This window comes from Temnothorax curvispinosus, unplaced genomic scaffold (genome assembly GCF_003070985.1).
Source record: "Temnothorax curvispinosus isolate PA1 unplaced genomic scaffold, ASM307098v1 QBEX01003272.1, whole genome shotgun sequence".
NCBI classification, from domain to species: domain Eukaryota; kingdom Metazoa; phylum Arthropoda; class Insecta; order Hymenoptera; family Formicidae; genus Temnothorax; species Temnothorax curvispinosus.
Window position 1 is genome coordinate 76,011 of NW_020213052.1, and position 17,245 is coordinate 93,255.

A 17,245-nucleotide genomic window follows, 5' to 3' on the forward strand; every position below is an offset into this window, starting at 1 on the left:
AAATCATTTGTGCATGCGACATAGCGGTAATCAAATAACTGCATCTCTTACCCCATTTATTAGTAATGTCATAGTATTCCTATTTTGACAATGTACACACATGTGTACGATAGTAGATTTTCTAGATTATCCTAGAAAATGCATATTGGCAACCTTGGATCCTGTCTCGCTTTTCAACTAAAACGCCGTGGTTTGCTTTTGGGGTGAGGCTTTCTTTCTTACGACAACTCTTCATCGGGCGTCCTTGAAGAGCATCCCCTCTCCTTTACCTTCTCGCGCTTATAATCGATCCGTTTGCGGTATCGACAATTACCGTGAAGAAATCTGAAGAAATTGTGAAGCTCATCGTGTTTCGCGTTTATTTACTGTGCCAAATAAAAATAGAATTATTTTGTTGTACTAGACAGAATTTTATTCGTTAACGATGGCTTCCGCTAACATAGAACATAGGATTTACATGTGTAGAGAAAATATTAACTTTGTAAGCTAATAATTTTAAATCGCTTCTTAGTCGTCCAAATGCGACGAAAGGTTTTCGACTTTGATGCGCGAAACTATGCAGCATGTTTGGTTATATATGTATATATTTTTTCCATATATAGATATCATTTTCAGAAACAAGATTAATGTAAAACTGTGACATACTATATGTTGCAGACTGAAAAGAATTATTTTGTTTAAAATTAAACGAATTGTTTAAATTTTTAATTCTAAAAAATGGATTCTGAAGATTAAGGCTAGTATGATTTCCCTGATCAAATATTGAGTCTCGATTAAAAATAAGAATATGTAAGAATTGTTATAAATAGACATCTTTGGAATTTGTTATATTATATTTGTATATTATTATACTATATTCGCTATTTAATACTAGATTTACACTCAACAATCTGAAGAATATTTAAACTTTCAATTTTTTCATAATTGTAACGTAATGGAGTATTTTAGAAGCCGCTATTATTTTAAAAAGTTATGGAAAATAAATATCATCTTTTTTAGAATAAAGAATCGACAAAAGAAGTAAATTTTTATTGAAATACATCACAGTTTGTTAACTTACAATATTATCATATTTGTCATACATGGCACAGATTTTTAATTTGATTATAGCATATATACAACAAGCGTGTTTATAAACATAAAAATGAGAAATTGTTATTAAATACTTAAATATCAATCCAGTAACTAATATCTTATTTTTTAATTCGCCCTAAAAGAGTTAACCATGGCGGAAAGTAGGTTATGCTTGATTTATTTAGAATAAAACAATGATATTGTTTTTACAATTAACAAGAAAAGTTGAACATATACAAACACAGCTGAAATTACATGACAAAAATAATACGATTACAAATGGACCAAGTAATTAATGATCTGATACGATATGGATAGATTTTAATTTTAAAATTATCTAGTTTTTCAATTCTCTTCAAACTTTGATAAACTTTGTGTTACCTGAGACAATTACTAATTCTATTTTAATGTTAATTTGAACTACATCCTTCAACGTTGTTATTAAATTTATTATTCCTTATCATTCTGTATATTATCATTCGTCATACAATAAAAAATTATCGCAAATTCATTAAGGCGATGCAAAATGAAGCAAATAGCTTTTTAAAAAGTGACTTGTAAAATGTATAGATAATGAGAAAAAATATATAAGCTTAGTTCGATGAATAGATCAAACTCTCCTTATGATCTTAAGAGTTTAGAGCTTACTTTCCCGGCTCTGTGAAAATTTGTTTCTCCTTTCGACACACAGAAACTGGATAAATACGGAAAGAAAAGACAGAGAACAGATAGGAAGGAAAAGATCGTGGGCTGTTCTGTTGCAGCTGACGGAAAGACCGTGGTTGACGAGGACGAGTTCGATGATTTTGGAGACTCTAAGTGCTCGCTGTGCCAGCGCAGATTTGAGGAGCAAGGTAAAAATCTATCTCTCTCATCGGTATGAGTGTAACGCGTAAAGCAATTCGAAGGTGAATAAATGAGGGAGAGAGAGACAGGAGACCAAGTTTACCAAAATTCAAAATGCCAAAAGATATCCCAAGTAGATAATCGATGTTTGCTTCGTATATAGTATATGATTTGCGCAATATTGCGATAAAATTGCCACTTAATTGGAGACCGTAAGAATGAGCGTTGCCAAATTTCGTAGCTAGAGCGTTGCAAATGCTGAAGCAATAATTTATCTTCCCCAATGCGTATATTGAGCGTAGCGTGTATTGATTTAATTACGTTATTTAAATACAAATATTGCAGAGAGATTTTTCTATTGCAAAATACATTTTTATTTTACAATTTTGTTTACCTTGTATTTATATTATTTATATAGTGACGCTTATTTATTGTAATAAGCTTATATTGTAGCATTATAGAATTATTGTTACACTACTTGTAAATATTTGTTTATTCATGTTGTTTCAAATTTTTTAAGAAACAATATCATATTTGAAAGATATTTAAACAGTCTTTTGATTTTCAAACAAAGTCAACAGATATATAACTAATCTAATATGATATAACTATATATAAAACTTTTTAAAATAAAATTACCTATTGTAGAATAAAAGATTGTAAAAATTATATAAAAATTATAAGATTATAAAAATTCTACTGGTGAACATATATTTATGAGTAGTTGTTTATGGAGTGCAATTGAACATAATGAGGAAAGTTGACATAGTGTTTAAATAAATTATATACCGAACAATTTTACATTGTTATTTCTTTTATGATTTAGTATACATATAAGCTTCGCTTTTTGTCATATTTTTATTTGCACAGTGTCTTTTACACTTAATTTTTTTATTTATCTGCTATCAAATATCTAATAAAATAAAAGGACTTTACTTGAAATCAGTCCCCAAGAGAAATCCTAACGAGACGGGACCTTCAAAGTAATAAAGTATAAAGAATAATGATTGAATGTCACCGGCATGAATCGTTCATATCATATAATTATTGAATAAATGTTCCTTGTGTTTAACGTTCAAGAAGTTCAACGTGAGAAGTTATATTGAATGTAGAGTTATTTGCGTAGATGTGTCCTTCATGCCTGCGAACCTTCTAATAAATCCTCTTTTAATGCCCACATGTTAGCACTTTGTACAAATACCTCAACTGCTTTCGCGAATGGGACGTTTAATGGCCAATGATTGTATGTGATGTTTTTTTATCTTTTTTTTCCGAGGAGGCTATATCTTTGAATAAACTATGTCACTCCTAACACAAAAACTAAGCATTATTTCACTTTTTTAATTATTCCAATGTGTATTTTTGTTACAAAAAAAACGTAAATATGCATTTTTATAAATGTTTCAAGTGTGAAATACTCACAAGCATTATTAATTATAAACTAATTCTTAATGAATAATGAATGAGAAATAAGAATATTTAAGTGTTACAATCCGTAATAATTATTTGAATATCCGTTAATGGTCTCTATTCGAATCAATTTCAAAGTACTATCAAAGTACTTTCTTCTTGTTCCCCGAAAATACGAATCTCCATTTGATTCTTGCTCGAGCATGGAAAATGAGGTTGACTCAGGTAATTATGCTTGACTTAGGTAATTACAGCTGCTTGAAGGTGGATCTGATCTTCACGCGAGATCGTTCCTTCTATTTCACTACGGTTTTCATCCCGGGCATTATTCTAGTAACCAGCTCTTTCATCACATTTTGGCTCGAATGGAATGCCGTGCCGGCGCGAGTGATGATTGGTGAGTCTACATAGTAAAATGTAATTTCATGACTCTTTAAACACGTTTACACAGACACGAATAGGGAGCTTTCCAGCAAGCGACACAAATCGACACAAGTGTCGTTTTGTCTTTATATTCATTGCCAAAAAAGAAAAATAGAATGACATTTGTCGCTTGCTGAAAAGCTCCCAAACACATGTGCGCGCGTGAAAATCGGTCATTCTTTGCACGACACCTCACACGCTCGAAACAAACATAAAAAATAAAACGATAAATCGTTGCACGTGGTGTCTATTTTTAAAATAAAGATCCCTTTTTCATGTGACACCAACTACTAGCCTTGACATTTTTTCAAATTAGCGCGCAAACAAATAGGTTCGGTAAATATTTTGAACAGATCTCGTATGTCAAGTTTACGCACTTTATCAAGCCTCGAAAGTAACTATGCCTTCAAAATGTTATTTCAACGAAAATTTTATTATTTAAACAATGTTAAATAATTTCTATAAAAATTTCTTAACTTAAAAATTTCTTATACGTTTATTTTTGTATTTAATCACATCTCATCACACATCTGTTTTAGAAGGTCAATAAGAAACTTATTTCACAAATTTTTTTAATTTATAAAATGTTCTGATTTTCTATAGTATATATTTTGTGTCTACTCATACGATCAGATTGAGATTCAAATGTTTTGCATTTGAATCACAATGAGCACGCACAGCTTCTGACATGGAAGAGTAAAATCGCTGTTTTCAATTATACTTCAGGTGTAACAACGATGCTCAATTTTTTCACCACGTCGAATGGCTTCCGGGGAACGCTGCCCGTCGTTTCGAACTTGACTGCCATGAACGTGTGGGATGGCGTGTGCATGTGCTTCATCTACGCGAGTCTTCTCGAGTTCGTCTGCGTGAATTACGTCGGCCGCAAACGGCCAATGCACAACGTTGTCTATCGTCCGGGCGAGAATCCCGTCACCCAGGTACTTTGCTGATTGATGTATTCTCGATAATTTTATCCGACGCATGACGCGCGTAAGCCGCGCACTTTCATCGCGGATATTCGGCGATGCGAATTCGAATGGGGCCGTACTGCCTTTTTCGCGTAATTAATACAAATTAACTGTGACATAAATTGATATAAATTGTTTTTTTAGACATGTAACATTTGGGATCGGTTTAAAAGCCAATTAGTCGTTTATAATAAAATAATCTGTGAAAATGTGATTCTCTCGTGTAAACTTTTCAGACTAATTATATTTATCCAATTACACGCGCATACGCACATGATTACAGTTAATTATACAACTAGATATATCATGGCATTATATTTTATTTTAAACCGGTCCTAATAACGAGCCATTATTTCTTGCAAGGTAAACAAATTGAATTGTATTTTGCAAAGGAATCATTAATCGTTCTATTTGCTGATATCGACAATTAAGCTTGAATATTAATCGTCATTGTTTTTCAGAAATAAATATAAATTCCTTGCGTTTACGCTCATAAATTGACTTAAAAAGACACCTGACATTAATTAATGTCCACAAGTTGTGATCTTGCGACACGTAAATAGGCGACGATATTACTGATGTTAGATAAGGATAATCAATATGATTTTATTAAGGAGACAATCTTCTCTTCACCAGAGAAGTAAATTGAAACTCTATAGAGTCCACAAGAACTTATTATATTGAATTTAACTTATGAAACCACACAGTCGCGCGCGATCATCTCTCTAATTTCATCGAAGGTATAATTCGCAAGAAGATATTGCGGCGAGATAAAATAATTTTATATCTCGAGAATGGAATGGGATAAATGCCAGGTAAACATACATATTAAAAATCGGAATCCTATTCATCATACGGCTGGTCTTTCGTATTGTCTCGCGCATCGCAAGTTGCAATCGAAGATCGCGATAATGGGAACACGATGAAACGCCTTGAATTCCACAAATTCGTTATTCTTAAGATTATATTAGTAATTACAATCAAATTATCTGTACGAAAAATAGTCGTTTATGCTATGATGCATTCTGAGATCTGTGCATTCTAAGTTTCTTTTCAGAAACAAATTTTCTGTGATGTTCGATACTCGTTTGACACACCGTTTGTTCTTTTATCGCGTTTATATTTTTTGCACACAAGAATTTTGTGGCGTGACCTTGCACAAACACAAAATATAATTTCTTCTCTCTGCATCTTTCTCGAGATTTCTAAATCTATATAGGTTTTTATTCGTATTTTTTTCCAGAGAGTGTGAGTGTATTTTTTTTACCAAATTTCGACCAATACTCCTCGTAAGCTACGAAAGAATCGCGCGGATTATGCCGCATCTTTATCGTTAATAATAATCAATCGATCCTCGAGACACATTCGATATAATTAACATGTATCATATCAACAACACGTGTTCAATCACATAATTGTTATACGCCAATACTTTGTATTTAATGCACGAAGGCATCTATAGCTGTTTGACAGAATTATCTTAAAAAAGGGGAAAGAAGACTTACCTATATCTTAAGCAGATAGCTCGGCATGCTGCAAGTTTGAGCACCACTGGCATAAATAGCGCGCTATTCCTTCGAAAGTGCTCATTATTTTCGAAAGGGGCTGCAATATGCATGTCTCCATCATTAAACTCGTCTATTTTCTTCCATCGATTATGACCTCGATTTCTTCTCTCTCAGCTTTCTCTTTCCTTTCTTCCCTCTATCTTCCTCTCTCTTTCTCCTTTTTCCTCCCTTCTTTTTCACACCCTCTTTTCCTCCGTTTCTTCTTCCTCTCTTTCTCGCTTCTCTTCTACCCCTCTCTCACACTCTCTTTTTCTCTTCATATTTGTCTATTTCTGTTATAAACACGATTAGTAAGAATTTGGTTGGTGGAAATGTTGGTGAGTAAGTCTCTTTGTTTGGTGTCTGTGATGTTACAGCGGCTTCCAGCGGTGCTCAGCAGGATAGGAATTATATTGGCCAGCCCCTTGGTAAGACCCCCCATTGCATTAGGGCGCGGTCATGACTTCGCGCGTTCTTAGCTTTTGCGAAAAATCCGAATTGCAAAATCTCCTCTCTCGATTTATCGAAATATTGCGGGGGAAAGAGAAATCCGACAAAAAGATAATATATGATTATCTAAAAGGAAATGTATACTATGGCACATGTATAATGATTTCACATATGTGACAACATCAGCAATGATTTATTACAGAGAAAAAGAAACGAAATAACAGAACAATGGACGTGCAAGGTCTTAACCGCGTCCTAGAAATCTACAGATGCAGGATATAGACTGCGGTCCACTGAGTGCTACGAATCATTCGAAGCGTTTGATTGATTAATCAGGATAAAGAAATCTACGGTTCGCAGCATTTGTAGCACCAAACGAATCGCAGCTATAGCATACACACATCATGTACAAATCACAGATACACACATGTACAAATATAGACGTTTGATTTTATTATCATCTCATAGGCCACATATCCTTTATATCTGCAGCATTATATTGTATAGGAATGTACGGGTATTTGCGAAGCACAACTGAAGTTCGATTATACTTAATTGTACTAATTAATTAGATTAATTGATTATCGATTTGATTAGACTAATTGATAAGACTGAATAGAATCAAAGGTAAATAATCGATATGTTCATATTCGAGTACTCGATTATTTTTTTATTATCTGAATCTTTTCCAATTTTTGATACTGATGTTTATTCAAGTTTTATTCTGCTAAAGAAGAATCGACTATTAAAATTTCATCGAATATTTTTACAGAAGTATTTTTATAGATTTTATAGATTTTTTAGATTACGTTATAAGCACATTATTAAATTATTTGTAAAGTCGATTCCAAAACCAGTCGTATGTCGCTGTCAAATAAGCGTGAAGCTTAAGTTGTATAGAGTTCTATACAACTGAATTTTTTAATAATAATAGAAAATTTGAATAAGCATATATGTAATTTTCTCGTTATTTCTGAATTATATGTGATTACTGGAGTTACATAATAAATTTACATGTCAATTACACTAAAATTGCATAAATTTTTCTTAAGATTATTCTAATTATTATTTTTCTTAAAGATTAAATAAAAGTATATGTATGTACGATTTGAAAAACTATATTTTAATTTCCACTAACAAAAATCAAATTTTCTTACACATCTTTGTAAGAAAAAGATGTCTGTGCAAATTTACCTTGAACAATTAATAACAAAACAATTAGATATCAAAGAAGTTGTATAATTTAATTTTTAATTATTATATTATTTACTTTAAATTATTACTTATATTTGGAGTAATATCGATAATAAAAAATAACCGAGTTACACAAACATATTGATTACCCAATTCTAGTTGAATTTCATGATTCATCTCTATAAAATTCGACATCATAAGCAACATACAGAATCAAAAAGTAGAAATTTTGCAAAGAAAATTAATTTTTATAAAACTGACGAAACTGGAAAAGATTGTGTATGAAAATATTTGTTTTAATATTCATGGTATTAAAGACAGTATCCATTTTCGTGCATATAAAAAAAAATTTCCGATGCTTCCACAATTATATGTCATTGCAATTATTACTCATGAAACATAAAACACTATAACACAATTACCTAGTTGTGTAGGATTGATATTTTCGTATCTGTATTATCGAAAATATTGATAACACTAATATTTGCATTTATATGCCGAGTTAATCTTTAAAGGGCTGCAGGATGCTTTTTTGAAGTCATAAAAATCTGCTTTGAGGAGTGCATATATTTAATTTATAACTTGTCGCAAAATATTATACTTTTTTTAAAATAATTTTATATGGATAAGATTTCTTGAATCATATACAAATCAATTTTATAGACTTTGATGTTATTTATTACGAATTCAAAGCGAATCCAATATAGCTGCGAAGTAGATAATTTTGCATGTATTCAAACGTATAATTATTGATTGATTTGTGTTGATTGATTTGTATCAACTTTGATATTTATAAACTTTAAGATAATTACTAATCACACACAAGCGCGTACACACACACAAACACAAACACGTAGTGTGTCCCATTTGCTAATAGTTAATAAGATACCTATTAAATTTGCGATTTTAAAATTTATAACTTCGACTTCAAATTCATATGGTCAGTAACAAAATCTATCAAAAATCTATAGATATAAAGTTTTATACATACATGCATGTAATATATATACATACAGTGTGGCTACAAAAATTTTTTTTACTAAAAATAAGAAAGTCTCGAAAATACATTCGAGCTTTAGCTAATGCTACGTCATTCCATTTAAGAAGTATTCTTTAAATTACCTCGAGCCAAACTCTTGACCAATAAATATATCTATATAATAATATAATGTTTAATTTTTTAGAATATTTCCTCTTTTTATCATATTTCCTCTTCTTATTTGGAACAGTTCTCTGAACTTCAGAAATTTTTTCTCAAACATTTTAAATAAAATTATGATTTGTTTAACGACATTTATTATTCATCTAAGCATTCTCGTTATCGGATATCTATACCGCATTGCACAATTATTTTATACTTTTTATTGGATAATTAATATTAACGGCCTCTTAAATTCTCCGAAAAATAATTCTCCGATCGGTGAGTTAGCATGATTTGGTATTTAAATGCATTTAATACGATTACTATCCTCATCAACAAACAGTACGAGTGCTATTTATATGCAATCAACGAAACTCATTAGTATGAAACAAGACCAACTAAATTTGTCTCATTCCATTAAACTGTTCATATTCGGCAACGAATTGCAACAAACAACTTTTATTCACGCATGATTTCACAGTTACAATAAAAATGATGATAAAAGTTTGTGTTTTAGATTAGAAAAAAGTGCTGTTAAAGTATATGAGCTGATGAGGAAAATTATAGTAATGAACATTTCCGATCTAAAGGTTTTGAATGATCTAAGAGAAATAAAGAAAAGAGTAGAGAAACGTACCGTTAAAAATAATTCGTGTAATGACCGATTTTTTACTAGCCGCATACAGATTTTCCCCCAAAATGGAATTATGGATAGAAGAAAGATTTCAATACTTGGAAACTGTAAGAAGGTGTAATTGAGAAACTGAAGGAGATTTTAAAAGAAATGTTTAAGACGTCTTCTTTATGTTAGAACAATAGAAATGGTTTAAAGCATCAAGACAATTCTACGTTAAACATCAAATAAAAATGTATTTTTATAATTAAAAACAATTAATAAAACAATTTTGTAGCCATACTGTGTGTACATAAAAATTAACTGAGTATTAGTCGCTACAAAATGTGCCATTTTGAATCTTTTGATCTTATTCTTAAGAATAATCAACATAGATTATGCAAATAGATTGTGCCAATTTCCATTGAAGGCGTGAAGATAGCATTAGTAAGAAACAATAGTGAGTCAGATGCTTTCCTTATGTCGATTTCTATCAATGCAGATTAACTTCAATCTCCGTTTAGCTTACTTTTCATCTTTTTCTAATTCTTAGAACTAGAGTAAGTTAAACCGAGATTAAAGTTAATCTACATTGGTAGAAATGGACATTAGTTTTTTCTTATAGCTGAACTATTTACAATTTTCACTCTTTTTCCTTTCTCTCCAACGTCTAATTATACGCTTATTTCATTTTAAATGCAGAAAGTGCAACGTAGTGCACTTAGATATAAAGAAAGGCCTTTTGTCCAGTTTAGAAGATTCTTCTTGAAAAAAGAGGACAATTTTCAGCGCTATCATGATCATAGCTTAGAAGTGACGAACTAAAATGGATCTCATATGATGAAGAATAAAGAAGGATAGAAGTAGTTATATATTGAAATCCGCGTATGTGTGGAATAACATACAAATAGATGACTTTTAAAATAGAAGAATATTGCTGATCTAATTTGCAAAACTGTAATTAGACTTTAAATCAATACACCGGCCAAGCAACCAGCTTGAATTAATTAAGCAACTGTCGTTACCAATATGAAGGAAAGCAGATAAGTAATAATAGGGAGAATAAACTAATGATGTTACACTGCCTCACGCCCTGGTCTTATGAATTTATCAAATTTCCGTCATCTCTCTAAAATACGAGGAATTAGAAATCCTTGATCTGATTACACAATTACCGGACAAAAAGAAAAGAGGAAAAGAGTAATCGCTTTTCTTCTTTTTAAAAAGAGACGTGTTATTTTCTTTCTCGCTCCCTGTCATCTACTGCATTGTGTGACGCAAAAAGCATCTGACCACGCATATTTTTATCTTTTAATGTAGTCGTCAGCTATTGCATACGAGGGCGCAATCTATTTATATAAGTTAATAATCAACGATCTAAAAAACATTTGGTATTGACTTTTAAAGTTAAAAGAGCATTTCAATTTTTACAATCAGAAATGTTATATCTCTGCAGCTCTCTAAAGCAATAGGAAATATGAAATAGCCGAGATGTGTAGAAAGAGATACAAAACAAAAAATATATATCCGAACATAGTTATGAAAAATGACAATAAACCTTCGCGTGTACAGATGTTTAAAAATTGCCAAATTTTCCTCAACAAGAGGAGACTTGTAAGACAAAACACTTCCACATAAATATTTCCCCTGGTACTTTTTTAGTATTTGACCAAGTTATTTTTTCCTCTTGTGTGCTCTTTGATCACGTATTTTTATTCTTTAATTTTTATCTCTATTTCTTTCTTTCGACACAAGATAAATGCATGCTCTCTGCGTTAGCGATGCAAGTGCATGCATGTCATATATATATAAATGCACAGAATGAAGAGAAATAATTACTTTTTTGTTTCGTAATGAACGTATGAAAAGCAAGTCAAATCGCATCCGACATCATAATCTAATTGAATCGAGTCGCCTCTGCTTTATAAAATTTCGCAAATTACTGTGCATTTATACAAAATAAGGAATACGATCTCGTTATACAAAGATTTTCTTTTCATCTTCGTTTATCTCTGCTCTCATCCCTTTTGTACTTAATCTACGTTTTATATTCATGACGGAGAATCGTTAAAATGTATGTATAACGCATGAAATGCGTGAGAATGCATTGTGTATGTGCATGAGTGCATGTTGTAATTTTACTTGATGCTATTTTCTGATATTTCGATATTTTCTTAGCAAAGATAAAAGAACAGAATATCTTCATCTTCGTGTAACTTGCGTAATGACAAAAAAAATGCGCTTAATCATTTTTTAATCGCTTCGATAAAATTCAACTGTTTCCTACATTTTATAAAGCGTTATTAACGCCGTATTGAAATTTTGCGTTTTGAATAGCTAATTATAGAATCAATTTTCTCGTGTTTTCGTTTAATTTTCAACTAGTAACTTTATTAACTTAAAAAGAAAGGCGATAAAATCTATTATTATTTTTATTAACTCATTTGCTAATATTTTAATACTTATTTCTGATATCACGATGCGTAAATCAATTTTTTTTTTGGCATTCATTAAGAAGTGCCGATATATTTTTTCGGACGTTCTAATCGCTTCCGCTTGATCACCAGCGACCAGGATTTTTCGCGCGAAGTAATATTTTTGTGGTATATTACAGATCTCTATACATATACCTAGTAAAATATTGTTATGAGCCCATATATTTTCGTTTATATTTTTCTTATTTTTACTAACCAGTGTTATAGCATCACAAATGTATATGAGGTTTCTTCTGAATGGAAACATCATGGCCGCTGGCGTGTTAAAAATGTTATATCATTATTTACAGACATTTTCGAAATAGAAAAGCTTTGAAATAATAATATGCTACTGAAAGAGAGAAATCAAAAGTAATGATAATTATCGTCACGTTGATATATTATTATCCCAAATGCTTTCTGCGTTCGACATCTATTATAGCTCTCATCATGAGAGATGATAATTAATTTCGAATAGAGTGAAGTAGAACAATGACTTTTGTTATTTTCATTATGCAAGAGGATTCTTTCTTTTATTGACGCAAAAATCACAAATGCGTAAGAATAGGCAAGTTACTCATCCAATTGCTCGAAATTTGAAATCACGATAGCTATTGCGAGAATTGATAAGTATGTAATTAATTAAAAATTATCACGTCGTTTGACAAAAAACCACATACTTACCTATACAGAAGGAAGGGGGAAAAATCCTAGACTATGTGGGGCCCACTTCTCGAAGAGCAATTTAGCTTAAAAATAAAAAAGTTTATATAAATTTGAACTTATTCGAACTTGCTCCAAGTTATAGTAAATTTAGTGTTCTGACAATTATTTGCTTTCCTTTATGAGAAGTGATCAAAATATCATGCATCTCAAAGTAGATGTAAATACGTTTATAAACATTTTGTTATCGACTTTCTTGCTCCCTCGATACTTCCAGATATTTCGGATTTGTTGGAATCAATGATATTAAAATACACCGTCAGAGAAATGAACAAAGTTTCCAGTAAATCCAGACGGAAGTGTTGAGAGAGTAAAAATGAGATGTTTGCATTAAAGTGCAAAATAGTCATTTTGAATATATTATGAAGATGAGACGATGCAAAGTTGTCAGAATAAAAACTCACTATAACTTGGAAATTGAGCCAAATGGAGCGTATATTTGTATATGAATTTTTTATTATTTCCAAGAGCAGAATCCATTCCTGAAATGGATCCCATACATTACTAGATTTTCTATACGCATACAGGGTAATCCATTAGAAACAGACTACCTTAATATTTTCGTTGTTTCTAATAATACAAATAAATATTTTAAAACAGAAGTTGTGGAATCCAAAGTGAATTCACGCACATCTCCAGTCAATTAATATGTTAAAGGAAAAACATTGATAAAATACTCAAAAAACATTTAATTGAATACTTCACTATAATCACAATACCTATTTTCTTCTATATAGAATAATTTCTTTCCAATCCATTTATTTGTATTATTAGATATGAAGGAGCAAGAGGAGAGTGAAAAAGGAAGACGTGAAGTAAAATAAATGAACGGAGAGAAAAAGAGAGGTTGAGAAATATTAAAACCACTGGTGTTTCTAATATGGATAATCCTCTATACTTATACATATACACAAACCAATACGCATACGCGCGCGCGCACGCACGCGCTCACATATACATACACACACATGTCATGCCTTAATTGTGGTATCAACAAATCGCTTTTACCATTGAACTAATCTTCATTGAAGCTTAACGCATAGCTTGTAATAAAATACCTTTCAAGACGCAATAAGGCGGTGCGGGGATCCGTTTGAAAATTTATAGTTTATCGCAAACGTTTTCAAGCGAGATCACGGAGAAAGATATGCTGAGAAGTAAGTCAGTGTTTATAACATTGTAAATTATTATTTTTAAATTTAGGAATATATATAAATATGTTTTGATCTAATTGAGCTTATATTTCTTTACATTAGCTATACAAATTTCAATAAACATAATAAACAACACTGTACTTCTTTCACATCATCTTTCTCCTCCCATAAAACTTCGAGAAAATCGCAAAGAGGCTCTCTAGTCGGCAGCATTCAATTTATTTTGTGAACGGTACTTATACGTTCAAAAAAGGTATCTTATCGAAATTATCATTTATTATATTTACAAATATACAATACATATAAATATTGTATATCATATACAAATTCAAACGTACCAAATGTAAAAAAAAGAACTAATTGAATCATGATTCTAATATCCCGAATTACGCGACATTCGGTCGGAAAATCGTATTGGATCCGAGTTATTTTACGATTGAATGTATAATGACAAAAACAGAATTCGCGGGAAAGTGCATGCATTATTTTCTGCGATAATAAATTAACAAATTGATTAGAATAAACCTTTATTTATGTTCTACATCGGAATATGATAAGTAGATGTTTATAAGGCATCTAATTCATGTTATAGAAACACAAAAGAAGTGTTGATTGATAAACATGTGTATGTTGAAGAACAAAAATATTATAAAAAGCAACGATTCACTCTTTGATCATTTTCGCAGCGGGTTACCAATCTCCGCGTATTTTCACTGTTTAATTCATGTCTTTCCCCAATTCACGCCATGTCATATGACGTCATTCATCCCAGGCAGTCCTTGACATGTCAGAGACTGCAATTGTATCTAGTTCATCCATCAGAAGTGGGACAAATGCGCTTCTTTTGTATTTAATCAGACGAGACAACTCGCTATTTCTAGCAACTTTTCTCCATATCCTCAATTCACGATCGAGGATACTCGGCACTGTTTTAAAACGGTTTTAAAATAATCGCCAGCGAGACGCCTCCGCTAAATTAGCGCGCAAATATCGTTTTTCATCCACTTATAATATGAAAATAATAATTTTATTATTATATATTTCTCTCCGGTGCGTTTTTTTCCGAAAATTTCACATGCCTTTACGTGCAAGCTTAATTGCCTTTTCTTAACAAAGCCTAGTACGCTTACGTTATTATTAGTTACGCTTATAAGAAGCCGCGCCACCGATTATCTATTCATCACCAAGTATCTTTCTAGAAGGTAGATTACTTTGTGCTGTGATAACGCAACGTTATGCCGCGTATCAAAAGTATCGTAATATTTCTGTTTCCATCAATCGTTTGGGCCGTATTTGCTTCTATGTATATAAAATTGATGAAGGAATCAATAGATACGAGGTCTGTTTAAAAAGTTTCCGAACTTTGCCTGTATAATTTTTTCCAGTTTATTTATAACTTATTCAGCCCTGTCTCCGAAATATTCTCCTTTTTGATTGATACCTACACTTCTACTTCTACTTCCAGAAGTGGGAACGACGGTGGGAAAAATATATCAACCAAGAAGAGTATTTCGAAAGGACCAAAGCTGAATAAGTTATAAACTCCACAAGATTATATATAAGCAAAGTTCGGAAACTTTTTGAACAAACCTCGTATGTGATAAAGAATGTGAAAAATCAAAGACCGTCAATGCATGCGTGAAAAATTTTTGAAAGATGATCCAAAGAAGAGGGCGCGGGAAGGAGGGAATCTAAAGAGAGAAAGGGCGTGAAAGGGGGCGAAACGAAAGGGTGGATCGTTGTTTAAGATATAAAAATGATATGTAATTAAGAATATGAGTTTCTTCTACGGAGACCCTGTCGTAGGGTAAAAAGAAGCGGGAGGGCGGAGCTACTACCGGTGGTACTACTGGAGCGAACGAGATTGTCACTTGCACCAACTGCGGACCTAATCCCTGCACGCATACAGCAACGAACGGTTGCACCGCCGAGGTAAGCAAACATTATGTATAATAATTATAATCTATCATATCAAAGATATCATCACACCTTCTTTTTTCAAAGAATTTAAAAATATCTTTAAATAAACTTTAGTTAATTTGAAATATATTCGATTAATATTACATACAAAATGTCATTACATACGTAGGCAATCTTTCCATTAATTTTTAGAAAATGTCTGAAGTTAATAAGAATGTTATAAAAAAATAATCTTATGTAACAACGAGAATCCAATAGCTCTCCGCCCTTATAATTCTTCTGCCTTGTTACAGAATCTTATAATGTTACATGCAATTTATATGTTCGACAGGAACTTTTCAAAGTCTGAAGTTCGATCGTGATAATAAAATCCTTTTTTTTTTACAGCTAAGAAAAAAGGATCCGCCGCATCCGATTAGAGTGGCGAAGACGATCGACGTGATAGCCAGGATCACTTTCCCAGTCGCCTATTTCATGTTCCTCACTTTCTTCTTCATTCACTATAAGGGCACCTCGTAGAATGACGCACAACGATCTCCGAGAGATCTCCCATCGCTGGTATGAGCGACAACGAAACTTTCCAATAGGTGACGACATTCGTGCTAAAAATCGAATCCACAGTAGACTCGAATCTTGTCTCACAAATGTTTCCGAAAATGTTTTCGAGCAAACATTTTTAAGACGCAATCGTTTGTATCGCAATCAAACAATTATCTGATCTTTTCCGTAAAGACAAGGATAACGCAGATAAGTAGATCCGAAAATTCTTACGAAGTCGTGAATGTTACCTGACTATAGTGAAACAAACGAAATCAAACAGATTAGCTGTAATAAACGGGCGGGAACGTCTAAAGGATAAAAGAATTTTTCTCCCGAAGGGAGAAAGAGGAAGAGAGTCGCTAATTCGGGGATATTCGAAGGCACGACATAAAAGAAAAGGATACCAACGATGGTTCGTCTCCGACTATACTTCATCTCCTCTCACGTGTGATAGCTCTTGAAAGCACTCCTCTATGGGGGAAGTAGATTACGATCGCTTCGCGATCATATGCAGCGGCCATATACACTTATCTTCATTATTCTTTTCTCTTTCTTATATCTTAGATAGGTAATAGAATGTGTCGCCGGCGAACACACTTTGGCCAAGCAGAGAGAATGACGCTTAGCTTAATTGACGATGATCAAACGTACTAATGTAAGATATAATATAATATTACAGACGAACCTCTGTATTCTTAACACCTTTAATGTTAGCATTCTTACGATGTGTTCCGAAATGCGCTAACAATACTGAAAATCTATAGT

The 17,245-nt window shown here is 32.1% G+C and overlaps 1 protein-coding gene across 14 annotated transcripts in view; it reads left to right on the top strand.

Annotated features, from left to right (window-relative positions):
• Nucleotides 1-17,181, top strand: part of LOC112452347 (glutamate-gated chloride channel) — a 33,735-nt gene extending 16,554 nt beyond the window's left edge. For 4 of the 14 annotated variants that reach the window (XM_025012486.1, XM_025012491.1, XM_025012492.1 and 1 more), the window contains 6 exons: nt 1,839-1,928; nt 3,575-3,727; nt 4,480-4,694; nt 6,649-6,699; nt 15,836-15,952; nt 16,328-17,181. In XM_025012486.1, coding sequence (XP_024868254.1) covers nt 1,839-1,928; nt 3,575-3,727; nt 4,480-4,694; nt 6,649-6,699; nt 15,836-15,952; nt 16,328-16,459 — 758 coding nt within the window. In that variant the 3' untranslated portion in view covers nt 16,460-17,181. Of the gene's footprint in view, nt 1-1,838; nt 1,929-3,574; nt 3,728-4,479; nt 4,695-6,648; nt 6,700-15,814; nt 15,953-16,327 lie in introns of those variants that run through there. The other 10 variants (XM_025012489.1, XM_025012499.1, XM_025012498.1 and 7 more) reach the window with 6 other exon arrangements.
• The last annotated feature ends 64 nt before the right edge of the window (nt 17,182-17,245 follow it).